Source organism: Canis lupus, chromosome 8 (assembly GCF_003254725.2).
Source record: "Canis lupus dingo isolate Sandy chromosome 8, ASM325472v2, whole genome shotgun sequence".
NCBI classification, from domain to species: Eukaryota; Metazoa; Chordata; class Mammalia; order Carnivora; family Canidae; genus Canis; species Canis lupus.
In genome coordinates this window covers 27,184,883-27,200,681 of record NC_064250.1, presented here as the reverse complement: position 1 = coordinate 27,200,681, position 15,799 = coordinate 27,184,883, and the positions used below count along the sequence as shown (strand labels likewise).

The 15,799-nt window shown below is 37.9% G+C and overlaps 1 protein-coding gene across 17 annotated transcripts in view; it reads left to right on the top strand.

Annotated features, from left to right (window-relative positions):
- NIN (ninein) overlaps positions 1 to 15,799 on the top strand; it is a 98,577-nt gene that overhangs the window by 67,320 nt on the left and 15,458 nt on the right. For 11 of the 17 annotated variants that reach the window (XR_007412317.1, XR_004818095.2, XM_035719947.2 and 8 more), the window contains 9 exons: positions 482 to 607; positions 716 to 785; positions 2,686 to 2,901; positions 6,023 to 6,136; positions 8,822 to 8,944; positions 9,999 to 10,112; positions 11,075 to 11,221; positions 12,779 to 12,970; positions 14,270 to 14,419. Coding sequence is in view for 15 of the 17 variants with exons in the window: in XM_035719947.2 (XP_035575840.1) it covers positions 482 to 607; positions 716 to 785; positions 2,686 to 2,901; positions 6,023 to 6,136; positions 8,822 to 8,944; positions 9,999 to 10,112; positions 11,075 to 11,221; positions 12,779 to 12,970; positions 14,270 to 14,419 (1,252 nt within the window). In the remaining 2 variants the exon portion in view is untranslated. The remainder of the gene's footprint in view (positions 1 to 481; positions 608 to 715; positions 786 to 2,685; positions 2,902 to 6,022; positions 6,137 to 8,821; positions 8,945 to 9,998; positions 10,113 to 11,074; positions 11,222 to 12,778; positions 12,971 to 14,269; positions 14,420 to 15,799) is intronic. The other 6 variants (XM_049113152.1, XM_035719940.2, XM_035719943.2 and 3 more) reach the window with 1 other exon arrangement.

Here is a 15,799-nt window from a genome sequence, read left to right as displayed (position 1 = left end):
ACATGAGTGTACATATTTCAGTGTGGTCTTTTATTTATGAAGGGAACTTTCTTTCCCTAGGTACCCTGAGGCCTGTAACTAAAGCTAAATACAGCTTAGTAAGATGGCTTATGCCTATTCAGAGCCAGTAAGACTTGAGACTGAGATAAATGAAGTTACTTGCTCAAAGCAGTATGCTTGCCACTGAGAAAATTAGCAACCATGGTGGGCAGAGTCTCAATTCCTGTCTCCATGCTCAAGTGTTTTAGCCACACTTCCCTAACGTCTTTTAGTGAAATTCTTAACTTCCCAAAAGAAATGAGTCAATATGTCATAGCTTGACTTCCATTACTAAGAGTCTACTAATTTAGACTTCTCTTTTTAACTGGCATGGAATACTTGTTTTATTGGAAATTACTAGAAAGCATTTTCCAAAGATGCCAGATGACTGCCTTATTATAACTATTTTTTTTTATAACTATTTTTTATCTCTGTAATTCAGATATGAATCTGAGAAGCTTCAAGAAGAAAATTCTATTTTAAGAAATGAAATTACTACTTTAAATGAAGAAGATAGCATTTCTAACCTGAAATTAGGGAAATTAAATGGATCTCAGGAAGAAATGTGGTAAGACATATACTTAAATTTTCTTAAGGCATTTTTGTGAGGACTAAAACTGTTTTGCTCCCACTTTTAAAGCCTAACTCTTAGGTTCTATTTTCACTGTCCTTTTAGGCAAAAAATAGAAACTGTAAAACAGGAAAAAGCGGCAGTTCAGAAGATGGCTGAAAATTTAAAGAAACAGGTAAGGAGGAGATACTTAGTATTTCCCCGTGTTTTTTGATTCTGAAATTGTCTTTATTTGTTATTTATAAATTTATAGGACATGCTACTGCATTAACATGTAGCTAATGATGGTAAAGTTGTAAATCCTGAGTTTCAGAATGGAAACTCATCCCTGCTGACTCTAAACTAGGTTTCTGTTTTTTGGTGAATATAATAATCTACAAATTATTTCTAGATTCTGAGTGCTTAATACAAGCTTTATAATCAGTGGGAATGGGGAGATGATACCTCTAAAACCATATCTCTGAGATACTAGCTCTATCCCTCACATTCTTGCAATTAATGTTATCTTGTTCCTCTTTAATCACCATGATTGAAACCAGAAAGCTAAGTTCAGATATAGAGTAATAGTTAATCACTATATCTTTTCATAGAATTACAACGTATTCAGTTAGCTTGAGCCATTCAGTGCCCAATTTGTGTAATCTCACAACATGCAGTTGTGCAAGCGAAGGCCATTTAAGAATCTGTCTGAAACAAGGGTGCCTAGGTGGCTCAGTTTGTTAGGTAGCTGTCTTCAGCTGGGCTCATGGTCCCAGCGTCCTGGGATCTCGCCCTGCATCAGGCTCCCAGCTCAGTGGGGAGTCTGCTTCTCCCTTACCTTCTGCATCTACCCCTGCTTGTGTGCTCCCCTTTCCTCAAATAAATAAAATCTTAAAAAAAAAAAAATCTGTCTGAAACAGCCAAAAGACAAGGATATCCTGGGAAAAGAGCATTTTTCAGAACTTGAAACAGACAAGGTCTTAAGATCCAAAATATATTCTGTACTCTTACAAATAAATGGCAAAACCCAGTTGAAAGCAGATAATTGATTTGAGGAGTCAAGTAAAGGGAAAAAATACAACATATAAAAAGATAACCTTATTAGGGAAGTACAAATTAATTTTCTTTTTTTTCATCTTTCAGATTAGCAAAAATTAAACATAGCATCTAGACTTTTAAAAGGTGTGAGGAAATGAATGTACTCATTCATTCTTGATAGGACTATAAGTTGGCAACAATATGAGGAAGGTACTTTGGAGATACCTATCAAAACAGTAATGTGGGGGCACCTGAGTGGCTCATGGGCCGCCTGGGCGCCTCAGCGGTTGAGCATCCTCCATCAGCTCAGAGCATCAGAGCGTGATCCTGGGGTCCTGGGGTCCTTGCGGGGAGCCTGCTTCTCCCTCTGCCTCTGCCTCTGTCTCAATCTCGCTCTGTGTCTCATGAATAAATAAATTAAATCTTAAAACAAAAATAGTAATGTGTACGCAGACCTTCTAAACCAGCAGCCTTACTTCTAAGAAAATGATCCTAAATACAAAATGCTACCATGTGTAAATGAATTTTTCAAAAGATTGTTCTGTATCTTCATAATAAAAAGAATGGTAACAAACCTATACATCTGTCAATGTGGGAATGGAATGTCTTGACACATAGAATATACTATAGCCACTTAAAAACAGCATGTGGTGGTTTTGAATGGACTGAGTTAGAAAGATAAAAGTCTGTAAGTTGCTATAAGGGGAAAAAGCAGGCTGTCCAAACATCTGAAATGATTCAAATTTTTGTTATAAAGAGAAAAACATCTATGTGCATACGAGCTTTGTATATACATAGAAAACAGTCTGGAAAGATACATACCCAGCTGTGAACAGTGGAGTGAGACTGAACTGAGGATCTGTCACTTCTTCATACACTTCCCAGCTGATTGAATATGTAATAATGAGCACTGTATTATTTCTATTATTAAGGGTGTGTGTGTACGTATATACATATAAATCTTTATCTACATAGAGGGAAGAACCAGGTACTTTCTATATCTGTTTTCTCCTACAAGCCGGGTAACTAGTTTTTAAAATTCATTTCAATTTAATTAGATTTCAGAATTAAAAACCAAAAACCAACAGTTGGATTTGGAAAATATAGAACTTAGCCAAAAGAACTCTCAAAATGAGAAAGAACTGCAAGAACTTAATGAACGTCTGGCAGAAATGCTATGCCAGAAGGATGAAGAGCCAGGACACAGTACATTTGAGGAATGGAAACAAGAAAAGTCTAATCTGAAAGAAGAACTGGAACAATGCAAAGCGCAGGTATGGAGTATGGCCACCCTACAGTCTTCTGGGAGGAAATCCCAAGAAATAAAACAACACTGGTATTAAATTTATGTATAAAGTCTTAATAATTAAAACAGTTTGGTACCAGCAGATGAACAGGCAAATAGAAAGTATTGAATTGGACTCCAGTGGAGATGGAAACTTAGTATATAACAAAGGTACCTTCTCAAATCAGTGGGGTAAAGATGAATATATATATTTTTAAATAAGTGGTTCCTGGACAACTCCGTGGACATTTGGGAACAAATAAAATTAGATCCATACCTTATACAGTATGTAAGGATAAACTCAAATTGGAATAGGAGTCTAAATATCAGAAACAAAACTAGGTAAGTACTAGAAGAAAACATGGATGAGTTTGTCTGACCTTAGTGTAGAGAAAAGCCATCCAACTATGACTCATAAACCAGAAACCAAAAAAAAAAAAAAGAAAATTATTAAGAAAAAATTTTCATGGCAAAAAATACCATAAACTAAGTCAAAAGACAATTCACAAACTAGGAGAAAAATATTTATATCACATACCACAGAGAGTAGGGCTAATATGTTTACTATGTAAAAAGCTCTTAAAAATTCATGGACTTAGGACCAAAATCCGATTGCAAACTGAGAAAAAACATGAATAAATAATTCACCAAAAAAAAGAGAGAGAGAGAGATAAAAATAGCCCTCAAGCCCATGGTAAATACCCGAAATCAGGGTGCCTGGGTGGCTCACTTGGTTAAGCGTCTGCCTTCAGCTCGGGTCATGCTCTCAGGGTCCTGGGATCCAGCCCTGTGTCGGGTTCCCTGCTCAGCAGGGAATCTGCTTCTCCCTCTCCCTCTGCTCCACCTCCTGCTCAAGTTTTCTCTCTCTTTTTCTCTCTCAGCCAAATAAATAAATAAAATCTTTTTAAAAAATGCCCCAGATCACTCATAATTAGAAAACTGTAAATTAAAAAAATGCTGATAAATCTTTTCTCACCTATGTAATTGGAAGCAATTTAAAAATAGGACTTTCTATTGGCAACACTTTGGGGAAGCAGGTACTTTTATACATTGCTGGTGGGGGTGTAAAATGGCATTATCCTTCTGGAAGGAAATTTGCCACTACTTGACAAAATTACATATGAGCTTACCATTTGTCCCCAAAATCCTCTTTCTAGGGATTTACCCTAAAGGTACACTTCCAACAATGTGAGTATTCATATGTACAGAGCTTGGAAACAACCTAGATGTTCATACATAGGAGAGTGGTTGGATAAATATGATGGATACAGTGACACCTTAAAGTACTATATGTAGCTATAAAAGGAAGGAAAGAAGGGAGAGAGGGAAACAGAGAGAGAAAGACCTCTATGGATATGAAATTATTTCTAGGACATAATGTTAAGTGAAAAAGAAGAGCACGAAAAAGTACCGAGTGCCTCTGTTCATGTAAGAGAGAAAGGGACGTTGAAAAATACACATATACTTGCTCATTTGTGTGAGAGAAACACAAGAATGATAAACCAGAAACTAAAGATTCGGTCACCTGTAGAGAATGGGCGGGAAAGGGATGGAAGAGAGCAATAGGAATGTTGTCAAAGGAGTGAGGGAAAGGAGTACCATTACCCTGAGTATATCTTTTCACATAGCTCTGGCTCTTAGAATCAAGCAATGTTTTACAAGCTCTTCACATACCCCAAAATAAATGCACAATTAAAATCAATCAAGATGGCAGGGGATACCAACAAGGAATACAAACACTAAGAAATGAACCTAACCATATTATAAATGGGTAACATAATTACAATGGGGAAGAAAATAATTAAGTAATTTGGAAATTATCATCTGACTTCATACTGTAGATAAAGATAGAAAGATGTGTACACAAATGCTGTAATAATCTAGTCAGTAAATGTGTTTGTCATGGGGGAGAAATTAGTAATTCCGAAACTGTGTATGTTAGAATTGAATAAATAACTAGGTGGATTATAGGTAACAGAACTGAGTCTCTCACTGTTGGAGAAGGAAGCTCCAAGTAAGAAAATGGGGAAATTAAAATGAACCCTATGGTGTTAGGCTGGAATTTGAGGCATTAGTATAAACTCACATTTCTTAATATGTGTACAGCTTGAGACAAAGCTTTAGGTATTTGAATATAGATAGAGTGCCCAGATCTTGGGGTCTAAACACCATTCTTCTATAGAAGAAATCAGGGCTCCTTGGAAAATGATTGATTCCAGGGCAGGAGCAGGGAAAATGCAGGATGTGCCTGGAACACCTCATGGTATCAGAAAGAAAAAAGTGTTTAAAAAAAGAGGGCATATTAAAAGGACACAGAGCCCCACCTGAAGGAGCTTCTAATGGTTTGGTTAACAGCTGGAATGGTTTGATCAACAAAATAAGTAATTCTAGTATAGCATAAAATAAATATAAATTTGTATGGGTACATCCTGATATTAAAAGTTAAATAAATGAGGGAGAAATAACAGTTCTTCTTCACGGCAAAATTCCAGTTAATAAATGTAGAAAGAAAGAAGGAAATAGAAAGTCATCATTAGGCAAACACGAGAGTTAATAACTGTTATAGGCAAAAATCCACTGAAGTAAACCAACAGGAGTTTCAAGAGAAACACGATCTTTGTTGTCTCAAGCTATCTCCCCCGAGAGAAGGTAGCTTTGCAGTGGACAAACCTGCAAAACCTACGTGAGAAATCACGTTCATACCGTTTAGGTGCACGATCTTTCAAAAGATAGTTTTGACTGAGGATAATGTTCATAAAAGAAAGGAAAAAAAAGATGAAATCAGAGAGGGAGACAAACCATAAGAGACTCTTAATCAGGAAACGAACTGGGGATGGCAGGAGGGGAGGGAGTTAGGGGAGTAACTGAGTGATGGGCATTAAGAAGGGCACATGATGTGGTGAGCACTGGCTGTTAAGACTGAGAATCACTGACCTCTACCTTGGAAACCAATAATACATTATATGTTAATTAATTAAATTTAAATTAAAAAAAAGTGTGTCCCTGAATTTGGGCTAGGGTTTCCTGACCTCTGCCTTTTGCAAACCTAGTAAATTTCCCCAAGCTACAGGAAGATGTCCCTTACTTGACTTTCTAATTTTTCCTCTTAGTCCTCAGCTTTAGTGTCTTCTCTGGAGGCAGAGCTCTCTGAAGTTAAAATACAGACTCATATGGTGGAACAGGAAAACCTCCTTCTCAAAGATGAACTGGAGAAAATGAAACAAGTAAGACTGTGCTGCTTGGAGTGGGTGGCAGCGGGGAAACTCCTAGAACAATATGGCACCTGATGGTCTGGTTTTCTAGGCACCAAATATCTTTTATATAGAGTCCTGTCAACCTGCTTAGTAAAACTGAGGGTTTGCAGAATGAGCCCACTTATAAGAAAGGGCTCCTAGTGCTAATTCTCTGAATGCTGTTCTAGTTGTGTAACTTACATATGTTGTAGACTGGAATTCTGTTACTAGAAATCAATCACAACCACTTCAATTTAGAAATTTGTTGTTCTGCTCTCTTCTGGCCAGGTGATAAAGCAATATAAGTTTATCTAAAAGAGAGTGACTCTCTTGTTCGTAACTTTAGTAACTATTCATCTAGATTTGTGAGACATAGGTGAAGCTCGTCCCTCTTTCCCTTTATTCTTATAGAAAGTTTGAGGCATCTCTCCTGGGCAAAAGAGTAAATTCTAGAACATTATCAGGGATGCAGTCTCACTTAGCAATTTGGCTTTAAGAAACCTATTTCAAAGTTTGAAACAAAGACTTGATTTTAAATATAAGAGGGTTCACCTTAAAGCTATATCCTGAATGTTGTCCTTTTTTAAATTCTTTATTCTGAACAAACTTTGAGCACTCCTGATTTATAAATCAGGATTCTGCTTTTTTAATTTGCTTCACCATAGATTTACTTTGATACTATGACATCCTTAGATTATAAAACTCTCTCACTTGTGTCTGTTCAGCTTATGAGCATAATGGCATCCTCTGAATGCTGAAATATTGAGTCTCTGCCGCGGAATTTTATGTTGGTGTTGATCTGTTGACTCCTATGAGTCTTGATTTCCTAATAGGATTGTAATACTTCCAGGGAATTTGTATCTCTCCTAATACCTAGTTTGGTAACTGATAAGGAGCTTTATAAGAACCCTTTCAAGTCAGGTGCTGCTATGCAAGGTTCATTTGTTCCGCCATAACAGAAGCTGTCTGCCATGATAAACATTCCAGAAATTAAAAGGGCCTTTCTATAGTGCACAAGTATTCTAAAACTGTTATGACCAAGTTCATCCTTGTTACCATGGGCATACTTATCTCCTTTACCTTTTGAAAATCTGTTGTTCCGTCTTTAAGATGTTAATGATGGGCTCCAAATCCATAGCATGGGAAATGCGTGTTTTGTGACTTCACTAAGCTAAAGATCAGAAGAAATGGAGTGGATCGGGGAGTAAAATAGCATGAGGAGGACATCATTCAGCACATTTTTATTGTATATTTTTTACAGAGGCGTTGGTATAAATAGTGAAGTGGAAAAATGATGAGCCCTTTCTGCCTTTGGTAGAAGTTGTTTCGTGGCACCTGGATTCTCTTGGATCACAACAGTAGGACAGTTTCCAGCCCATTGTTGCTGCTGTACAGCTTGGGCCTAGGAAGTATGTGCCACTCTGTAGGACCTAATACAAGTAAAAGTATTTTTTGAATGAGAAATTCTCTGTTGCACAGAAAAGAAATACAAGTAGCATCAGCAGAACTCTCATGCCAGTCTGTACACTCAAAACGGTACCAAGTTTTATGAGGGTCTGGGGGCGAGAAAGCAAGGTAGCTAGCAAAGGAGACCGGTCCTTTCATAAACCAATGCCTAGCTACTTTAAAATACATTTTCCTATGTCCTTCTGACTTTAGATTTGTAAGGTATGCTGGATTTGTTGTCAGTTGAAGACAAGATTCCACCCTTAAAGTCTATTTTGTCATTCCTAAAGCTAAATGTGTAAGAACTTACAGTGTGAAGTAAAATGATGGCCATAAAATCATCATGAATAATAAAGAATTGAAAACGTGAAAGCCAGGTGAAACAGAGGGAAATTTAAAATGTATGAACTCTGGGAAAGAAGTATAAGAAATCATCAGTCTCTTTAAGGCAGTATTTGTGGAGAGATGCAAATTACTCCTCCACCCAGGGACATTTAGCCATGTCTAGGGCCATATTTGGTTTTCACAACTGGTGTGTGGGGAGAGGAGTGCTACAGGCATCTGATAGGTAAAACCAGAGAGGCTGCTAACCATCCTCCAGTGCACAGCACAGCCCCCAAAACAAAGAATTATCTGACCAAAAGCATCAATCCTAGTAAGGCTGATACTGAAACAGAAAAGGAACGGTCTGGTTTGTCTTGACTCCAGTACAGAGGAGGAAGCCAGTGTGTCCACCATTAACATTTTACTAAGCAAGGCAGTTTTGGCCTCTTCCAAAGGGAAAATGCTCATTGTTTTAGCTTTAAAACTTGCCCTTTGATGCGCTGTACTTGGTTCACTGATTCTATAGTCTAGACTGAGACTTCTGAAAAAGATTTTTTTTCTAGTTAAAAAAGTGTGAGGAAAATGTATTGTGCTATAGACATACACACGTTATACTGGTAACAGAATGGCAGTATTTTACCCTGAAGGTAAAAACGGAAAGCCAGGACCACTATGTAATGGTGTCTATCTGTGTGAATCTATTTGGGCAGATATTTTGGCAGTCATTAGAGATTGGAGAGAATCTAGCAGGGAACATTTTGTTAAATTTAATTCCCTAGAGTTTATATGTCCCCTGAAATATCCATGCAGATAGGGAAATAGCAGCAGCCACGAAAATGCCCTGTTTATAAATACCTCTTTATAAGTACAGCCATGAGATATGATGGGATTGTTTATCTCTTACAGCTGCACAGATGTCCTGATCTCACTGACTTCCAGCAAAAACTTTCTAGTGTTCTAAGCTACAATGAAAAACTGCTGAAAGAAAAGGAAGCTCTGAGTGAAGAATTAAAAAGCTGTGTGGATAAGGTAGTAAACATAAGACTTTTTACCACTATTGTACAGTATATACCATAATGAGCATTTCTCTGGACAGTGGCACATGGGCCTCTTACTTCACCCTAATTGTTCCAAGGTCTCCGAGAGCAGCAGTTCGGCTGCCCTTATGTGACCTCAGAATTCCTGAGGTCATGATTTTGATAGGAGTCTACATTGGTTAATAATTATTATATATATAGTTTATCTTATTTTAATATATAACCATGCTACTTAATATGTATTATTGAAATGTCTGTGTATTTGTTTGTTATTTATTTATTATTTTGAGCACAAGTAGAGGCGGGGGACAGAGGGAGAGGGGGCCAGAGAGAATCTTAAACAGGCTCCATGCCCAACCTGGGGCTCAGTCTCACGACCCTGAGATCAGGACCTTAGCCGAAATCAAGAGTCAGACCCTTAACCGACTGAGCCACCCAGATGCTCCTTAATGTATGTTATTTAAATATATCACTATTAACATATGATAGAAATATTGTTGCATTTAATAATCTGAGATCTATTACACTGACACTTTTTTTCTATTGTATTTTCCCTAGCAAACCCCAAAAATACTGCTTTTGTCCCACCTGCCCTAATAGGCATTCCATATTTTCCTATTATGGTACACTCTCGAGACTGGAGGGGGAGGTATGGGGAGGGGAGAGGGAAAAAGAGAATCCTAAGCAGGCTCTGTGCCCAGCCCAGAGCCCAACGTGGGGCTCAATCTCATAACCCTGAGCTGAAATCAAGAGTCAGATATCCAACTGGCTGAGCCTCCCAGGGGCTCCTTGAAAATTCTAATTGCCTTCCAACCATTTCTCACCCACAATGAGGCAGGGAGAGAGAAAAATGGAAATTGCCCCCCAAAAAGGAGACTCTTCAAAGTTAAAGTTAGAAAGGGAATCAGGAAAACACCTTTCTTTCACCTTGCCCTGCTCCACCATGTAAATAGATGGTGCTTGATCTTCTCAGCATATGCAGAAGTATATAAATTGAGGCTAGATGCAAATATGCCCTTGTTACCTCTTTTCTTTTCCTGGAACAGTTGGCAAAATCAAGTCTTTTAGAGCACAGAATAGCTACTATGAAGCAAGAACAGAAGTCTTGGGAACACCAGAGTGAAACTTTAAAGTCCCAACTAGTGGCTTCACAGGAAAAGGTATGTGGACAATTCTTGTTTCATCTGCGCAGTTAATATTCTCTTACATATTCCAACAGAGCTCCCCATAGAAAGAATATTCTAGGTGGACTTGGCCCAGGAAGGCTCAGAATGATTCAACTTGACTCATATCTGTCACATGCTATAGTGTGATGAAATAATTTGAACACTTCCCTCAAAGCTCATTATTATAATTATGAGATTATCTGATCATAAGGTGTAGAAATGACTGCTTGTTTCTCATTAAGAAAAAGGATTTCTTTTTTAAAAGATTTTACTATTAGAGAGAGGGAGAGAGATCATGAGCGGGGGTAGGGGAGGGCAGTGGGAGAAGCAGATTACCCACTGAGCGGGGAACCCAATGCAGGACTGGATCCCAGAATCCTGGGATCATGACCTGAGCTGAAGGCAGACCTTAAACGACTGAGCCACCCAGGCACCCCTAGAAAAAGGATTTCTAAGGCAGATTCATGCCCTGTTAAAGATCTCTATCAACATTGCTTTTACAAATTTAAATTATTTTTAATTAAAATAGATATTAGATGTTAGCATGGAGTAGGGTTCTAACAACTATGGATTTTGATTTTCAACTAAGAGGTCCTTTGCTAACCAACGCCACTGGCTAAAACACAATTTCTACGAGATTCAGTAAGGCCATCTTTTGTCTTGCCAGTTGGTTCTCATTGGTTCTATAAGATACCACTTGGTAATATACCAGATGACTATATCAGCAATACCTTGTTATAGAACACAGTTCATCATTGACCTAAATATAACATCCTGGGATTATAATACAGTATAATATCTGGGATTTCCACTAAGCTACTGAAAAGAGCTGTATATAGTAAATAGAAACAGAAGGGACTTTGGAATTCTCTTGTCCTAGCTCATTTGTTTCTGGGCATGCTTTGGTAAGACCACGAGGATCTGTATCACAGTGCAAGATTGTTCTTATGATGCAGGTCCAGAATTTAGAAGACACCCTGCAGAATGTAAACTTGCAAATGTCGCTGATTAAATCTGACCTTCGAGTTACTCAGCAGGAAAAGGAGGCTTTAAAACAAGAAGTGGTGTCTTTATATAAGCAACTTCAGAATGCTGATGACAAGGTAATTTCTTTTTTATTGAGGTATAATTTTATACAGTAAGGTGCACAGATTTTAAGACTATAACTTAAGTTTTATAGATGCATACATGTATTGACATAAATATAGAGTTGACCCTTGAACAATGTAGGAGTTAGGATCCCCAGCTCCCTGTGCAGTCAGAAATCCACATATAATTTCTGACTCCCCCAAAACTTAAGTATAATAGCTAAGGCTAGTGTTGACTGGAAGCCTTACCAATAATATAAACAGTCAACACATATTCTGTGTATTACATATGTTGTATACTGTATTCTTACAATAAAGCTAGAGAAAAGAAAATATAAAATACATTTATGGTACTGTATTTATCAAGAAATCTGTAAAAAAAAAAAAAGAAATCTGTGTGCAAGTGGACGCATGCAATTCAAACCTGTGCTGTTCAAAGGCCAGTATGTATATTTTACATACCTATCAGTGTATGTGCATGTGTTTATATTTGCGTAAACACCTCCTAGCTCAAAATATAGAACATTTCCAGCACCCAGCAGTCTCTCTGGTCCCCCCTCCAGTTGATAACCACAAGGGAACCGCTTCTCTACCCTCTGCCACCATAGGTTAGGGATGCCTGTTTCTGAACTTCATATAAATGGAACTGTAGTGACAAGGTTATTTTTTTGTATTGTGTAAGACAGAAGACCATGCTGAGTTATTTTATAGTAACAAAGCATATATTTCGATGTTGTATAAAGTCTGTTGTCTCATTTTAATATTTCACAATTCTGCTTCATCTATGTGTATATAAATGAAATGGAATTACAGATGTCAGCCTTGTGGAGATATTAAGATTTTGTCCTACCATAAAAGTAGGGCAGTTATTTTAATCCAGTTATTTTATATCTTGGTGATATATATATATATGTAATATATAATATTTTTTAAGTGGGCTCCACACCCAATGTGGGGCTTGAACTCATGACCAAGAGTCTAAGAGTCAGCATGTTCTTACCAACTGAGCCAGCCAGGTGCCTTCTTTTTATTTTATTTTTTTTTTTAAGGAAAATAGTTGTTTCCATTTTTAACTTCTGGGCTGACATTTTTCTCAAAATGAGATTGTAACTTTTCTTTTTCATGTTTTGGCTTTAAAAGCAAAAGCCTTACCTACTTGTTCCCTTTTTTAAAGCAGTTTCCAGGACCCCCTAAAAAATCACTTTGGTAGCTAAAAGCATGTTCTGGAGTTCAGACCTCAATTACATGGACAGTTTGTGCTTAGGATTCTAAGAAAGGATCTGATTGCAAATGTGAAAAGAGTTTAGCTTGTGAAAGCTTTCAAGTTAGCCGTGGAGTTTGAAGTTCTCTTTGTGTCCTCTGTTTAACCAAAAGAATGGTTCTCTGGGGCCAAAGTATTAACTCCATAAGTAAGAAGCAATTTTTAAGGCCACCGCACTCTATGCACTTGGGTTCTCTATAGAATTGGGACTTGCCCTACAGTTCTCTTTGCTGTTAAACTTGATGGGGCTCATCATTGAATAAATATACTCAAAACAGAAATCAGCTTGTTTTCAAGGCTTAACTCTTCAGTTTACTCTTAAGAACTGGGCCCCAGAAATAGTCAGCCATCCATCAGGATTCCATAACCAGCAGCAAAGGCTGACTTGGGACAAGATGGATCATCTGGTAAAGGAGGAACAACAGCTGCTTTGGCAAGAGAATGAGAAACTCCATACCGTGGTACGGAACACCAAAGCAGAGCTCACGCACTCCCGGGAGAAGGTGACTTAAAAAGCCACACATGGTGGCAAATGTTTGACAGTACTTAGTTTGATATGAAAATGAATGTTTGATATGATTGAAATGCTTCTAAGGTGTGGGTTTGAGTATTCTGCTATGACAGACTTGCTTTAAGAATACATAATTAGGGAAGCCCGGATGGCTGGGCGGTTTAGCGCTGCCTTTGGCCCGGGGTGTGATCCTGGAGACCCGGGATCGGGTCCCACATTGGGCTCCCTGCGTGGGGCCTGCTTCTCCCTCTGCCTGTGTCTCTGCCTTTCTCTTTCTCTCTCTCTCTGTCTCTCATGAATAAATAAATGAATAATCTTTTTAAAATAAGAATACATAATTTATCATTTACTTGCAAATAATTTTATCCTGGTACATTTAGACAATATTTTTCATTTTGTATAATCAGTTCTATATTAAAATCAGTGATTTTAACCCTCCTCTCCAAAATAGCCTCATGGAAATTATGTTAATCATATATCCTTCATTCAAATAGATTAACCGCCAAGACTGGTAGTACAAAAATAGCAAAATTAGACTCACAACTTGTTGGGCTAGCTCTTCATAAGAGAAAAGGTACCCCTTTTTAAAGACTCTGCGTTTCAAGGTTAGAATGGTCTCTAAGGATGACTTTTTCCAGCCACTAAACTGATGTTTATATTCTTTACTTCTACTAAGTAGCTGACCAACTGTGTTTAACCTATGCTTAAACATCTCTTTGAAGGAAGAGCTCTCCGAAGAGCCATAGAGAGTCATTTAGAACATACTCTGTGCCAGAAACTCTGCTCTCAGTTGAACAATGTTGAACGAGATAGACATGGTCGCTGCCCTCATGGAACTTGGTTGAGATCAGTGCATTGTTTCAGATGTGAACAGTCCCAATACAAAGTTGATGGGACCTCATTGACTCAGTTGATCACCTCATTGACTCAAGTTATGTTCATGTCAGAGAGAAAGTGCCTGGGACTACATCTGTTTTCTGGACAGTCACACTATTGACTTCTAGCAGTTTGGTAGATCCAGAGGCCCCCTTTTCTTTGTCTGATCCTTACAGTGTTGGATTTTTAGACACAACCAGAGTAAAAATAGATTTACCTAGAAGGATCATTTCTTCCAGAATTGGCAGACTTGACTGAAAAAAAAAAAAAAAAAAAAAAAAGAAGTTTTTAATACAACAAAACCCAAGTGCTGAAAAAAAAAAACTTTGCTTATGGTCATTGTGTTGTGTTGTGTTTTGTTTTCTTGCCAGATGATTATATTAATATTTCTTCCTCTCACATATGTTCTTATTAGGTCCGTCAGTTGGAATCCAGCCTTATTCCTCCCAAGCATCAGAAACATCTAAACCCATCAGCTACTATGAAGCCCACAGAGCAAGAGAAGTTGAGCTTAAAGAGAGAGTGTGAACAGTTTCCAAAGGAACAGCCTCCTACTAATAGGAAGGTGAGTTTTGAGAGTTTATTCCATGTATCTATGTCCTTACTATGATGTGTCCCTGAGCATAGGCGTAGGTTTCTTTCCCTGCATGCTTCCAAGGAAATGATTACAGAGTTATATTTTGGTTCTTCTATATATCTGTACTTTTGTAATCTTCTCAAATAGGGTTATAGTTCTTTTTGATTGAGTGATGGTTGAAAAGGAGCAGTTAACTTTAAGCGTACATAATGAAGATGGTTAATCATCTTCAGGAGTATTAAAGCCCTTTTAAATTAGTAGAATATATTTTTTAATATATATATCCTGAATATTAGAAACATTTTAACATGATCTGTATTCGTTACATGTTGCTGTATAACAAATTAAGACAACAAACATTGGTTGTCTCACAGTTTCTGTAGGTGGGGAATTCAGATGCAGCTCAGCTGAGTGGTTCTGGCTAAGGGTCTCATGAGGCTGCAGTCCACATACCAGCTGGGACTTCATTTATCTGAAGGCTTCACTGGAACTAGAGGATTCACCTCCAAGTCCAGTCATGTAACCGTGAGGAGGAGGCTTCTGTTCCTTGCTGGCTGACTACCAGAGGCCTCAGCTCCTCACTGCTTGGGCCTTTTCCCAGGACAGGGCACGGAGTGATAGGAGAGAAAGAAATAGAGATCCCAAAAGATCATGACAAAAGCTGTAATGCTTTTTATAAGGTAATCCTGGAAGTGCCACACCCATCATTTCTGCTCTATTCTATTGGTCACACAGACTAACCCTCACACAGGAAACTACACAGAGGTATGAACACCAAGAAGTGGAGATCTTTAGGGACCATGCTGGAGACTGGACCAAGTTCAGTTCGCTTTCTGTACTTTGTTCCATGAAGTAGGAGTTCTAAGACCAATGTTACCCTGGGTGTTCTTGTTGTTACTTGTTTTTCTTTCTTAGTTCTTCTAAACTAAAACTCAAGAGTTTTCACCGTTACCCTCCTCTTCTGAAGATTATGGTTTGTATAAAAATCTGGGAAGAATGACGAATGATCATTCCCTTCTGTTATAAAAATTGTATGAAAGTTTTAGGTTTGTGAACCTTTCCATGACCATAGGCAATAAGAAGACTGGTTTGTGCTCTAAAGCTGAAATACTATATGATTTTAGGTTCATTCAGGTAAAGTTTTCAGAAAGACAAAGGGTTTCATCCACCTGCTAAGGGAAAAGTCTAATGATGGGTTTTAACCCGAAAAGTTTATGCTTCTCTTTAACAATTCTTACTCCTCTCCTCAGCTCTTTTTGATAGAAACCAAAATCAGCATTCTAGAAGTGTGGCTATATTTTCTACTTAGCAATATTGTAAATTCCAGGGTCATGTAGGTCATTAGATTCTTCCTATAATAGAGATTTC